The following is a 14,888-nucleotide window of genomic DNA, read 5'->3' as shown; positions in this document are numbered from 1 at the left end:
GTTCTTAATATTAATTAATGGTTTTATATTATAGTTTTATGTTTTGGGAACATTAGTTTACATTCATTATTATATTATGTGTTTTTGTGAAGAATGATAGATTTAAATCTACAAATGCCAAAATAATAAATTATACACTTCTAATGACCAGGATTTAAGTACATAACTGTAAATTCTCAGTTAAAAACCATTATCCCTTGCTGTTTAAAAACAAATAGAATATTATATTAATGTTACTCAGCCTTCCTTAAAAAACATAAAAACAATTAAAACTCTTAAAGCCTGTTTGTATTTTTAGATACTTGTGTAACTATGTATATTCTCCTGGCAATTTTATCATTTCTGTATTGTGTACATTATTGTAAGTATATAATCTTATATGCATTTAATTCCATGTAGTATAATTATTGTTAGTAAAAAAGAGTAAACAGTTGATACTCTGATAGGGATGTTAAGTGTTTAGGAAGGTGTTTCTAATAATAATAAGTAAATTAGTGTTTTATTTCTGAAGGGTGTTTTATCAGTTACATTTCCGACTTTAATTTTACAAGTTATATTTTATTTGTAATTACTTTGAAACTTTTTTTAAGTTAAAAAGTTTTATTGTCGTATTATATTTTCACAAATGATGGGAAGGAATTAATAAAACTACATGTTTATAATGTAATGTTATATGCTGTTTGTTTTATTTTTTAATTGACCTGATCCACAATAGCAGTGACACATTGACAACTGCCCTTCTACATTTATATTATGTTAACTGTGTTCTTAACATTAATAGTGCATAGTCTGATGTGAGATACTGTTGTGTTCTTTTACCTTGATCAGTACAATTTTGTTTTACAGATATATTTGAATAATGAAGCGCCGTAAGTCCCTTAGTCAGGAAAACATTCCTGAAAAAAAGTGAGTAACCTTAGTATAATAAAATATATTGGTGTGCAAAATTTTGGGCTAATCTTCACCTTAAAATCCAGCATCAGATGTTTTCAAAGGAAAACTTAAACAAGCCATATACCTTTGGGAAGTTAAATTCCGTGATCACAGTTATGAAGAAAAAGTTTAAATATTAAATATTATCCAATCGTTTTAACATGGGGGTGGATCAATCATCTTTGGGCTTGTGTGCAGCCATTGGCATAGGAAGATTTACTGGGTGAGGGAAAGCTGGATTCAGTTTAAAGATGGAAGTAAACACCATCTGTAAAAAAAAGCTCTGTTACCAATTTACAATAACTGAATGTTTGATTAGGGTTGCCCAGATTTTTGCATTCCACTGTATATGATTAATGTTTTATTAAGTTTGTCTTAAAGGAGAACTCCAGTGGAAATTTGATTTTGGGTGTAGTAAAACATGATAAAAAGTACTTAACTTCTGAACAGCACACCTCCGTTCTCCCACAGTGTTCCGAGATGCAGTAATTTTGTGCTTTTTGGCCTGCACTCTGTACAACGGCCGTATCGGGTGATATTTTGCTTTACACCGCTATCCAGGCCTAAAGTAGCTCCACACTTCCTTGGTAGAATCCAGAGAGCCCTGACATTTAAAAGGAGGCATTAATAACTTAAACACTTCACAAGAAGTTTATTACAAACTAGTGTTTACTTACTTCTTGTGCACTTTTTAAGTTCTTAATGCCTTGTTTTAAATGTCAGGGCTCTCTGGATTCTACCAAGGAGGTGTGGAGCTACTTTAAGCATACTTTAATGTACAGAGTGCTGAGCAAAAAGCACAAAATTTCTGGATCTCTGAACGCTGTGGGAGAACAGAGGTGGACTATTCAACAAAGGTAATAACTTTTTATCACGTTTTACTACAATAAAAGTAAATTTTACACCGAAGTTCTCATTCAACAAAGGCTTACAAACAGAGTTTAATACAATGTATGATCTTTCCAGAATTCAGACTAAAAGACCAGATTCCCCAGAGCCAAGCCTGGTATCTATGAAGAGTGATAGATCCATGGGATTCCCTCCTAATCTCAGCCAAGAAGCTGGAGGAGGTCCAAGCTTGGTATCTATGAAGAGTGTTAGATCCATGGGATTCCCTCCTAATCTCAGCCAAGAAGCTGGAGGAGGTCCAAGCTTGGTATCTATGAAGAGTGATAGATCCATGGGATTCCCTCCTAATCTCAGCCAAGAAGCTGGAGGAGGTCCAAGCTTGGTATCTATGAAGAGTGTTAGATCCATGGGATTCCCTCCTAATCTCAGCCAAGAAGCTGGAGGAGGTCCAAGCTTGGTATCTATGAAGAGCGATAGATCCATGGGACACTGCCCTATCTCCAGTGACGTACCTGTATCCTCTGACCCACAGTAAGTTAAAATAATTTCTGGATCTTAGCTCTCAGCTTTGCAGGACACTCCAGGCCTAGAATAATGGTTGTGTGGTATTCTGATGTTTGTGAATAAGTTGTAGAGCCAACATAGGTTAGTAAACTATTGCATCTCAATTTTCAATTGATTACAACTCCATACCCCACATTAAAAAAACACTCTTTGACAAAAGAATATGCACCATTAATTCCCCAAAGCTTGGTATGCAGTCTTAAGCAGATATAGTACAGTATATCCCAAATGAGATTGCACCGCTCACATTACTACAAATATTGTATTATATCTGCATACAACACTATAGAAATTAAATTTGGATATTATAAAGAGTAGTCAGTGTTTCGCTTGTATAATACTATAGACTTGCTGTCCTCTGAAAATAATTAAAAACATTAGACATTAATGTCTAAATATCTACAACACGTGAGTTCACTTATCCAAATTGTGTTTTTATGTGGCCACCATTATTTTCCAGCACTGCCTTAACTCTCTTGGGCATGGAGTACAGTAGAGCTTCACAGGTTGCTAATGGAACTGCCTCTATGACAGGCTCAAAGATATGTTGCCCAGGTGCCAAGTTTTGACAGGGTGAAAATCATTGGATGGTTGGTTCAACAAACTGCCCGCCATCTAGTCCATCCATCACCCAGCCACTGTCATTTTAATTTGCAGTGATGTTGAGAGCAAGAAACTGCTATAGACTGGATTGTCTTTTCTGACAAATCCAGGTTCTGTTTGGAGTGATGATCTGGAGAGCCATTGCATACAGAAAGCATACAGTCACCCCTAGTAGTAATTTAAGAGACACTAAAAGCTCAGCAATATTTGAGGGAGCACAGTATGGGATCAGCTGCACTTCAAATCTTCCTTTAAATGCATTTTTTTAATTATATGCAATTTTCTGTTTTGCTTTATAATCCTCTATTGATTGTCATAACCAGAGTAACGTTTTATAAACCTTGACTGATAGATGGCAGTGTTGTACACTATCTTTCAAATCTGACTGTTCTGATTGCGTACATGCATTACGCATGTTACATTACACATGTAGTGATATGTTTTTATACTATAAAAAAGAAGTGTATTCTAAATCAAGGACAGTTCATTTGTAGCAGTCACTGAGATCATATTGTAGTTATTTGTATTGATTGTGTTCTTGTGTTTGACCTTTATCAGGCAGCAATTCACTCAAGCAGAAGACCTTAAGCAGGATTCTAAACAACCAGTGGATTACATAAAGAGACACAAAACCAGCATGAGAAAGTATGAGACCTTATTTGAGGGAATCCAAACACAAAAGAACAGAACCCTCCTAAAGAGGATTTACACTCAGCTCTACATCATAGAGGGAGAGAGTGAGGGGGTTAATGAAGAACATGAGGTTCTACAGATGGAAAAAACACCCAGGAGACCAATGCAAGATACATCAATCAACCTCCCTGATATCTTCAAACCTTTACAATGTCTTAAAGAAAGAAAACAGGAAGAGGATATTGGAGCTGGGAAGAAAATTCCAGATCTCAGAACAGTGCTGACTAAAGGAATTGCTGGAATTGGAAAAACTGTCTCTGTGCAGAAGTTTGTTCTGGACTGGGCTGAAGGAACAGCCAATCAGGATGTAGATTTCATGTTTGTGCTTTCATTCCGGGAGCTGAACTTAATTAAAGATGATGAGTACAGTCTTCAGGAACTTCTGTGTGTCTTCCATCCTGAGCTCAAAGATCTGGACTCAAAGATCTACAAAGAGCACAAAGTTGTGTTCATACTTGATGGACTGGATGAAAGCAGAAATCCACTGGAGTTTGGTGATTGTAAGAAAGTATCTGATATAACCATGACATCATCTGTTGGTGTGTTGATAACTAACCTGATCAAAGGAGAGATTCTTCCTTCTGCTCTCATCTGGATCACCTCCCGACCAGCAGCAGCCAATCAGATCCCTCCTCAGTACATTGATCGTGTAACAGAAATTCAGGGGTTTAATGACCCACAGAAGGAGGACTACTTTAGAAACAGAATCAGAGAACAAGACCAAGCCCAGAAAATCTTCTCCCACATTAAGAAAGCGAGGAGTCTCCACATCATGTGCCACATTCCCGTCTTCTGCTGGATGTCATCCTCTGTACTTCAGAGAATCATGGACCAAGACAGTGATACAGAAATCCCTAAAACTCTGACTGAAATGTACTCCCACTTCCTGATCACCCAGACCAACATGAAGAATGAGAAGTATGAAGAGAAAGATGAGAGAGATCCACAGAAACTGCTGAAAGCCAACAGGTCCATGCTTTTGAAACTGGGGAAATTGGCTTTCAAACAGCTGATGGAGGGCAATGTGATGTTCTATGAAGAGGACCTGAGAGAGAGCGGCATTGACATCACTGAGGCTTCAGTGTATTCTGGGGTTTTTACTGAGATCTTTAGGGAGGAATGTGTGTTGTACCAGAGGAAGGTCTACTGCTTTGTTCACCTGAGCTTTCAGGAGTTCCTGGCTGCTGTTTATGTGGTTCACTGCTACCAGAACCAGAACATGGAGGAACTGCAGAGTTTTAAACCAGAGTCTGAAACTTGGTCTCAGAATGTTCCACTGGATGAGTTGCTGATGGGAGCAGTGTATAAAGCTGTAGAGAGTCAGAATGGACATCTGGATCTATTCCTCCGTTTCTTACTGGGCCTCTCACTAGAGTCCAATCAAAAACTTCTACATGGCCTACTGGAACACACACACAGCTGTTCAGAGAAAACAAATGATCAAATCAAGAAAATTATCAAAAGAAACACCTATAAATCGTACCGCTTAACAACTGACAGATCCATCAATCTTTTCCTCTGTCTGTCTGAAATGAATGACCAGTCTCTATCCAGAGAGACCGAAGAGTTTCTAAAATCAGAAAAACATTCAGGAAAGAAGCTCTCTCCTGGACAGTGTTCAGCACTAGCCTGTATGCTACTGACCTCAGAGGAGGTTCTGGAGGAGCTGGACCTGAAGAAGTACACCACTTCAAAGCAGGGTTATAGTAGATTGGTACCAGTAGTGAGTGCCAGCAGAAAAGCCATGTGAGTTTTATATATACATTAAAACATAATTTTTTCTTAGATTTAACAAGTGTTTTTTGACTTGTGTCCCTTATTTATTTCCTTTGCAGATTAGTTGGTTGCTCTCTCACCAAGGAGTCTTATGAAACTCTTTCTTCAGTTTTACAATCACTAAACTCCCCCCTGAAAGAGCTGGATATAAGTTACAATGACCTGCAGGATTCAGGAGTGGAGCCGCTCTCTGCTGGACTAAAGAGTTCACACTGTCAACTAGAAAAAATGAGGTAAAAAATATTTCTGAAATCTTAAAGAAGTGGATAAGATTGCACAATAAAATGTAAACCTTAACTAATATTGTACTTTTGCAGATTGGGTTCCTGTAATCTCAAGACAAAAGATTGTAAACGTCTGGGATCAGCTCTAAAATCAGAAAACTCCTCCCTGAAAGAGCTGGATCTCAGTAACAATGACCTGCAGGATTCAGGAGTGGAGCTGCTCTCTGCTGGACTGAAGAGTTCACACTGTAAACTGCAGGTACTCAGGTCAGTGTTCTGTTAGATCCTCCCTGTATTCCATTATTTAGCTTATTGTGCTCTCTGAGGCAACAGCTAGTTTATAACAAACAGGCAAATGGAGAGGACTATGCATGTTCCACCTCTATTAGCTAAGAGCAGAAAGCTAGAGCTGTAGTGGGTATTCTGACTCAATAACTTGACTGTAAGTGTGAGGCTATGAAACTGTCCCTGAAGTTTGAGTTCACACCAGTACTCACATCAAGAAATCTGCCAGACAGTGTTCAACTCAACTGAAGAAGCGTAGGTAAGATTCTAGATGCTTTAATCCACAAAAATCTTGTAAATACTTCGTACAGCAGGTGAAAAAAGATGATTTGCAGAGAGCTGAACAGACTCAAAATGGAGAATCAATTAAACTGAAGAAGAAGGGAGGTGCTAATAAGAAGAGGGGAGGAGCTACTAAGAAGGGGTACAGGGAGATAGAAAGGACAAACTACCAAAGGCAACACAGTATCACAGATGCATATCAGAAAATAAAACAGTGTAACATGACACTCCCCATCTGAAATCTTTAGATTTCACAACAATCATCAAATATTAAATTGCAATGTTCTACAACTTGGAAAACAAGAAAATAAACATGCACAATAAACAACAATGTTAACAACTAAGTCAAAACTTGACTGAAAGTCTAGAGGTTACAGTCCACAACTTGAACTGGTAAACTATAGTTAAGTTACAATCAACCCATCTTTGTATTGGGGAAGCGGTGACATGCCATCTCGTTCTCCAATCCACCAATGACATGGTTGTAGTTTACGGAGGTAAGCTCCCCACCATGAGCTGAGAAGGGTGTCCATGTCTTACGTCATGTGGCTTCTTCTCTTGGAAGAAGAAGCACCAGCTCGTTGATTGGACGGAAGAAAACTCGCGTTGAGCCTCCTTTGGTCACTTTGACCTGCACTTTCCGAATCTTCCCATCATCACTAGGGACAACTGAAGTGATGAGACCCATAGGCCATTCATTCCGATGGGCTTCTTTATCCTTTAGAAAGACGAGGTCCCCAACCTGGAGATTAGGTTTTGGAGTCTGCCATTTGTGACGACTCTGAAGCATGTGGAGGTATTCTGTCTTCCAGCGGTGCCAGAACACATTGGACAGATGTTGAACCTGTTTCCATTGGCGTCTGTATATGGTACTGTGGTCAAAGGTACCTGGAGGGGTAGCAGCAGTTCCGATTTTTTGGGTAAGGAGAGTTGCTGGGGTTAGGATGACTGGAGAATCAGGGTCGGAAGATACTGGGACAATTGGCCTTGCATTAATTATAGCAGACACTTCAGTAAGAAAGGTGACCAATGTCTCATGGGTGAGCATTGGTGACTTGTGGTCCATCAACATAGAGTCCAGGATTCTGCGTGCAATCCCAATCATGCGTTCCCAGGAACCTCCCATGTGGGATGAATGTGGAGGGTTAAACACCCAAGTGCATCCATTGTTGGACAAGAACTTGTCAAGTTGCAGTTCCCTGCAGGCTCCGATGAAGTTGGTGCCGCAGTCGGACCTCAATTGCTTGGCAGGTCCACGAATGGAGAAGAATCGTCGGAGGGCGTTGATAAAGCATGATGAATCCATAGATTCAATAACTTCAATGTGTACTGCCCTGATGCTGAGACAGGTGAACAGCACAGCCCAACGTTTGCTGTTTGCAGCTCCACCACGGGTTTTACGAGTAACAACTGACCACGGGCCAAAGACATCCACGCCAACATAAGTAAAAGGTGGATCAGTACTTAGACGGTCTGAAGGAAGGTTTGCCATTTGCTGCTGTTGGTGTCTTCCTCTTAACTTGTGACACTTGACACATTTATGGAGCACAGAGGATATGCATCTCTTCATTCCAATGATCCATAAACCAGCTGACCTGATAGCACCTTCAGTAAACTGTCTGCCTTGGTGCTGTACTTTCTCGTGATGATGTCGGATCAGCAGAGTAGCAATATGATGTCTACCTGGAATGATGACAGGGTTCTGCTCCTTGTTGCACAAGTCAGATTTCTGTATGCGGCCACCCACTCTCAGTAATTTGTCCTGACCGATTACTGGGTTTAGTTTGTAAAGTGCACTGTTCTTGGACAGATTGGTGTCCTTTGAGATGCTGTCTAACTCCTGTAGATACACCTCTTCTTGGATGCAACGGATGATAAGTCGCTCAGCATGTTCAATATCCGCAGCTGTAGGGTGTTCCTTACACATATGCCAGCCTTGACACACTGTCGATTTGTCCTTTGCAAAGCACTGCGCAATGTGGAAAAGTCGGGCAACAGCTTGTACAACAGAAGATCAAGAGGAAAAACGCTCAAAACTATCTGACTTCAGCTTTGCCTTTGAGGTTGCAGAGGTGTAGAGTGTGGAAGTCTTCTGTCTGATTTCCTTGTCAGACTCGGGATCCACTAGATCATAGACAGCATCAGTAGAAGTCAAGGTGGGATCTTCATACAGGAACGCTGGAGGTGACAACCATATGTGGTCTAGAAGGTGTGCCGTTGGTGCAGGCCTTGTACCACAGTCTGCTGGGTTATGTTCACTAGAGACGTAATTCCACTGATTAGGAGTAGAGAAGCTTTGTATACGTTCTACACGGTTGCTGACGTACACATAGAATTGTTTTGTCTGGTTATAAATATAACCAAGCACAACTCTGCTATCAGTGTAGAATGTAAATGAATCAATGGCAATGTCCATTTCATCCCTTAGTACTTCTGCAATTTCGACTGCTAGCACAGCTGCACAAAGTTCAAGCCTAGGAACGGAGTGTGCAGGTTTTGGGGTTAGTTTGGCCTTACCCAGAATAAATCCACAGTGTTGCTTATTGTTGGCTCCCAATATCTTCAGGTAGGCCACTGCAGCTATAGCTTCCACTGAAGCATCAGAGAAGATGTGTATTTCTTTCCTGACAGCAGCTGAAAGGGAGCTGGGGATGTAACAACGTGGAACCTGGAGTTGCTCTAATACTTCCAGAGACCTTCTCCATTTTTCCCACCTTTGTTCCTTCTCAGCAGGCAGTGGGGTGTCCCAATCCATGTTCTCAGTGGTAAGCTGTCTTAGCAGTAGCTTGCCTTGAATGGTAATGGGGGCGATGAAACCAAGAGGATCATAAATGCTGTTGACAACAGATAAAACTCCTCGCTTGGTAAAGGGTTTGTCACAGCCTGACACCTGAAATGTAAATGTGTCTTCTTTGATGTTCCACAGCAATCCTAGGCTGCGTTGCATAGGAGGAACATCAGAACTGAGATCAAGATTCTTCAAGTTCACAGCATGATCATCAGATGGAAAGGCTTTCATTACCTCCTGACTATTGGAGATGATCTTGTGAAGTCTGAGGTTTGCTACAGACAACATTTCTTTTGTTCTGGTTAGGAGATCAATCACCTCTTCACTTGTAGGTAATGACTTAAGCGCATCATCTACGTAGAAATGCCTCTCAACAAATTGACAAGCATCAGACCCATACTCCATCTCTCCTTCATGAGCTGTCCTTCTCAGCCCATAGATCGCTACAGCGGGAGATGGGCTATTGCCAAAGACATGCACCTTCATCCGGTAATCTATGACCTGGTTGTTGACATCGTTGTCCTTGTGCCATAGAAACCTGAGATAGTTTCTGTCATCTTCCCTAACGATGAAGCAATGGAACATTTGCTCGATGTCGGCCATCACTGCAACAGGTTCTTGTCTGAAGCGAATTAGGACTCCTATGAGGCTGTTGTTTAGGTTAGGACCAGTGAGGAGCAGGTTGTTGAGAGATACTCCTTCGTACTGAGCGCTAGAATCGAACACAACCCTGATTTGGTCAGGTTTGCGAGGGTGATACACGCCAAATGATGGAAGGTACCAGCACTCTTCTCCTTCCTTTAGTGGTGGTGCAGGTTCTGCATGATCTCTTTCAAATATCTTCTGCATGAAACCTACGAAGTGCTTCTCCATCTCCGGTTTCCTCTTCAGAGTACGTGTTAGAGAGGAAAATCTACCAGTTGCTTGCTGCAGATTGTTTGGTAGTTTTGTTTTCGGTGAGCGGAAGGGTAAAGGCGCTACCCAGCTGCTGGAATCATCTTGAATGAATTCCTTGTCCATGAGTTTGAGAAACTCTTTATCTTCTCTTGCAGGTGCCAGCTTGTTGTCATCACTGGTTGTATTAAACACTGTTAATCCAAGAGTGTCATCACTGGGCAGGAAAGTGTTTGCGTTATCTTGGTGGTTAGGCAGCCACTTACTGTTGCTTAGCTTCTCTTTCACTCTGTAGTGATGTAGACATGGCTGAAAATAAGTGCTGCGACCATTTGGCAAGATGTGTGTCTTAAATGATGAAACTTTGGTAGGCCTTTTCATCCTGTCTATACAGACGTTGCCTATGATAACCCATCCGAAATCAAGGCACTGCGCAAATGGTGCGTCATGCGGTCCATTAATTTGCTGGCGTATCTTGTGTACTCTGAGAATGTCTCTACCCAGCAGAAGAAGAATCTTTGCGTTTTTGTCAAGGGCTGGTATTTCATTGGCTATAGCCCTTAGATGAGGGTGATGGAAGGCTGCTTCTGGTGTGGGTATCTCGTCTCTGTTGGATGGTATCTGGTTGCACTCAACAAGTGTGGGCAAAGGTATCTCCAGATTGCCCTTGAGAGAAGCGACTATGAGTCCACTAGCTCTTCTTCCAGAAACCTCTGATATGCCACTACATGTGCCCAAGGTATATGGATGGTATTAAACAGATCAAAGAGTTCTGACCTTGCAAGTGATCGGTTGCTCTGGTCGTCCAAGATGGTGTATACCTTCACAGTCTTTTCTGGCTGACCCTTGGGGTATACATTGACTAGGCAAATTCTTGCACAGGACTTGTCACAAAGGTCTTCTCCGCAGACTTCTGTACATGAAGAAGATACTGCAGTAGTATTTGTGCTTTGATCTGTGTTCTCCCCACCTTGCCTTGTTGGGGAAGAGGAACCCTTAGGTGGCATAGCACTAGGTTGGGATGGATGAAGAGCTTGTATGTGGTCCTCACTGTCACACTCTATGCACTTAGTAGTGATTTTACAGTCTTTAGCGACATGTTCTGTAGAAGCGCAACATTTGAAACACACCCCAAATCTCTTCAGAAGTTCCTTGCATTCTTGGAGTGGTTTCTTCCTGAAGCCGATGCACTTCTTGAGAGGATGTGGCTTCTTGTGAATAGGACACATGCGATTAGGGTTTTCAATCTTTTCACCTTGGTTGTTCTTGCAGCTGCTTTCTCCTGGAACTGACATAGGTGGAGGATGAATGCCAGTCTTTTTTACTGACACTGGACCTCTGCGGTCTCTGTAGTTAGACTGTGGGCTGTCATACTTAGTAGAGAGCAAACCAGGACTGCTGTGTTCACCATAGGAGAAGCTTGGGTCATTCTTGGATTCTGCAATGTTCCTGATAAACTCACAGAAGTAAGAAAATGGAGGAAAAGAGACTTGATTCTCTCTTTTGTATTTTGATCCAACTGTAGTCCACTTTTCCTGAATATTGTATGGCAGCTTGGAAACTATTGGGTTAATCCCCCGAGAAGTGTCCAGGTAACTGAGGCCAGGTAGGTGAGTGTCGGATTTCGGCAGCTGGAGCTCCAAGAGCAGATCACTGAGTTCTTGGAATTTCTGATTGTCTTTAGCTGATATTTTCGGAAAACCTTGCAACCGTTTGAACAGAGCATTCTCTATAGCTTCAGGACTGCCATATGTTTTCTCCAGTCTATCCCAAGCAGCTGTGAGGCCTGCTGCTGGATTGTTGATGTGGACAGATCTAAGTCTTTTTACCCATTCTGAAGACTGTGGGCCAAGCCACCGGATCAGCAAGTCTAGTTCTTCAGTTGCAGTAATGCCGAGGTCACTAGTTGTGGATCTGAAGGCACATTTCCAGCCTCTGTAGTTCTCAGGTTGGTCATCATATCTTGTTAGTCCAGTCTTAGTAAGCTCACGACGAATCAAGAATCTTGCAAACTCTGACATGTCTGTTCTCTCTGATTTTATAAAGGGAATAGCTTGCTGAGTAGTGCTGATCACGTTGTTTGTGGGGTTCTGGCTAACATACATTGGTTGAAAAGGGGCTGCACAGGCATTCAACCTAGGAGCAGACTTAAAGTCCATAGTTCTAGCCATATCTGGGCTTGGAGCTGTGTGGTTGGAAGTCTGAAGGTTTGTTAGCATGGTTGCTTGCACGTGGGTATCTGTGTGTTGAACTTGCTGAGGTGCAGGGCCTTGAGGAACAATGCTGGATGAGACATCTTGATGATGGGCAGGCAGGGCATTGTACTGACCTTGGATGCAGGGTGCTGCTGAAGAATCTGTGCCCTGATGCTCTGGAGAAATGTCCTTGCTGTTAGGAACATTAGTAGCAGACCGAGATTCACAGTTTTGGCTTAGGACGTAGTCTCTGGTGCGCTTGAGTGGATCCTCTGTATCCATTTCACTCAAACTGAGGGCGTCTCTTTCACTCCCACTAATAGCTTGTTCCAATACCTTTAACCTTGCCATGGCCGAAGCATGCTCACATTGCTTCTCTAGAGCTTCAACCTCTGCTTTCTGTTGTGCAGCACGTGCTGCTTCAGCTGCGGCTGCAGCTGCTGCATTTGCTTCCATTTCCACTTTCTTTTGTGCAAAGGCCGCCTGTATTTTGGTAACTTCTGCTTCTGCACGGACTTTTATAAGTTGCTCACTAAGTGTAGAAGATTTAGAGGATCGTGACTTAGATGTGCGTTTTGAACGTCTGGTAGACTCTGACATATGAGATGAAGTTTCCTGAAGTTGTGCAATTTTTGCCTCTGTCTTTGACTTAGTTTCATGTACTAAGCGCTCTCGTTCTGAATTTAGATGTTGGAAGCTTTGCAATTCCTCTAAAGAGTCCTCTGTGTTAAGTCTTTTCAGAGTATCTTCATACTGTTCACTTTTAGTTTGATAATGTCCATACAAAGCACAAAGCTGATCCAGAGCTCCCTCTAGTGGTGACACACTGTGTGCAAGCAGACCAATGGCAGACATATGACTCTGCAATTTTTGCCATGTTTTTAGGAGTTCAGAGGAAAGTTCATGCTTTAAACTTTCAAGATTCTCTCTAACCTTCCAAGTAGGCTTAGCAGAGCGTTTGTCCTTCTCACAGGGCTGCAGACTGGTATCCATGCTAGCTTGTGGTTCGGAGTACCCTTCAGCCATGATGCAACAACAGACAGGATAGGTGAATGCTGAAGTGAGGTGGCTGGCTTGCCAGAAGCTTCTATGGTGAGAGAGTCTGAGCTGTAGCTTCTAATAAACACACAGTAGATTCCCTCAGACACTGCAGTTAATCTCTGAAGCTGCTGAACTGTCTTTACAGTTGTATCTTGCAGTCTTTATGCATCTTTTTTCACTATTCTGACTCAATAACTTGACTGTAAGTGTGAGGCTATGAAACTGTCCCTGAAGTTTGAGTTCACACCAGTACTCACATCAAGAAATCTGCCAGACAGTGTTCAACTCAACTGAAGAAGCGTAGGTAAGATTCTAGATGCTTTAATCCACAAAAATCTTGTAAATACTTCGTACAGCAGGTGAAAAAAGATGATTTGCAGAGAGCTGAACAGACTCAAAATGGAGAATCAATTAAACTGAAGAAGAAGGGAGGTGCTAATAAGAAGAGGGGAGGAGCTACTAAGAAGGGGTACAGGGAGATAGAAAGGACAAACTACCAAAGGCAACACAGTATCACAGATGCATATCAGAAAATAAAACAGTGTAACATGACAGTGGGTACAGATTTACTAACCTTAACCATATGCGTGTTTAGTTAAACTGAAGTACTTTACACTTTTTATATTATGTTTTTTCAATACACCTGGTAAAATGTAGTGTTCATTTACCCTTTGCAGACTGGTTGCTTGCAGTCTCACCAAGGACTCCTGTAAAACTCTCTGCTCAGCCCTGCAATCTACAGACTCCTCCCTGAAAGAATTGGACCTCAGTAACAATGACCTGCAGAATTCAGGAGTGGAGCTGCTCTCTGATGGACTGAAGAGTTCACACTGTAAACTGCAGATCCTCAGGTTATCTTTTTGGAAATTAATTCCTGAATGCAAACAATATAATAAGCACCATAAACTATAATGTGCTATTCCAGTGTTTTTGTTCATTCTTTATATATTAGTGTGATATATTATTGTTTTATGTATTCCATTGAGTGTAAATATGTCATTCTTTGCAGGCTAGCTCTTTGTAATCTTGGTGAAAAATGTTGTGAATATCTGGCATCAGCTCTACAGTCAAAAAACTCCATGCTGAAAGAGTTGGAGCTGAGCAACAATGACCTTCAGGATTCAGGAATAAAAACACTTTCTGCTGGACTGATGATATCACACTGCAAACTGGAGATACTCAGGTAAAGAGTCTGCTAAAAATGGATAGAGGGTAGGATTTTTCCAACTTCACTTTCAATCTTATAAGAAAGAGTGTTCATTTAACATGATGACAAGTCACCAAGTACAGGAGTTACAATGCATGTGATTTTGTTTGGCAACTTTGAGCAAAAGTGTATATAGAGGTACTATAGAATGAACAGGTGAGCACAAAGTGCATCACAAGTATCTAGAGGGCCATCTCAAAAAAATTAAAATATCTTTGAAAAAGTTACTTTATTTCAGTAATTCAGTTAAAAATGTGAAACACATATATAGCTGTACTACACACAGAGTGATCTATTTAAGCATTTATTTATTTTATTATTGATGATTATGGCTTACAGCCAATGAAACCCAAAAATCAGTGTCTTAGAACATTAGAATATAAGACCAATTGGTACTTTTGCTGTGGGATATTATGTGATGTTTCTGTTTGTAGTAAGACCACTTGATACTTTCTGCAGTGTGGGCAGTGTGCCAAATTCTGCTGGAAAATGAAATCTGCATCTCCGTAAAAGTTGTTTTCAGCAGAGGGAAGCTGTAAGATATGAAGTGCTGT

At 41.2% G+C, this 14,888-nt stretch overlaps 1 protein-coding gene across 12 annotated transcripts in view; it reads left to right on the top strand.

Annotated features, from left to right (window-relative positions):
• The window catches only part of LOC103040572 (NACHT, LRR and PYD domains-containing protein 12), a 41,126-nt gene that overhangs the window by 505 nt on the left and 25,733 nt on the right, over positions 1–14,888 (top strand). For 5 of the 12 annotated variants that reach the window (XM_049482586.1, XM_049482587.1, XM_049482588.1 and 2 more), the window contains exons 2-8: positions 847–906; positions 1,900–2,313; positions 3,508–5,388; positions 5,478–5,651; positions 5,736–5,909; positions 13,805–13,978; positions 14,137–14,310. In XM_049482586.1, the coding sequence (XP_049338543.1) occupies positions 860–906; positions 1,900–2,313; positions 3,508–5,388; positions 5,478–5,651; positions 5,736–5,909; positions 13,805–13,978; positions 14,137–14,310 (3,038 nt within the window). In that variant the 5' untranslated portion in view covers positions 847–859. The remainder of the gene's footprint in view (positions 1–846; positions 907–1,899; positions 2,314–3,507; positions 5,389–5,477; positions 5,652–5,735; positions 5,910–13,804; positions 13,979–14,136; positions 14,311–14,888) is intronic. The other 7 variants (XM_049482585.1, XM_049482580.1, XM_049482590.1 and 4 more) reach the window with 6 other exon arrangements.

This window comes from Astyanax mexicanus, chromosome 8 (assembly GCF_023375975.1).
Source record: "Astyanax mexicanus isolate ESR-SI-001 chromosome 8, AstMex3_surface, whole genome shotgun sequence".
Lineage (NCBI taxonomy): Eukaryota > Metazoa > Chordata > Actinopteri > Characiformes > Acestrorhamphidae > Astyanax > Astyanax mexicanus.
Note: the sequence above shows the minus strand (reverse complement) of the source record. Positions and strands in the feature narration are given on the sequence as shown.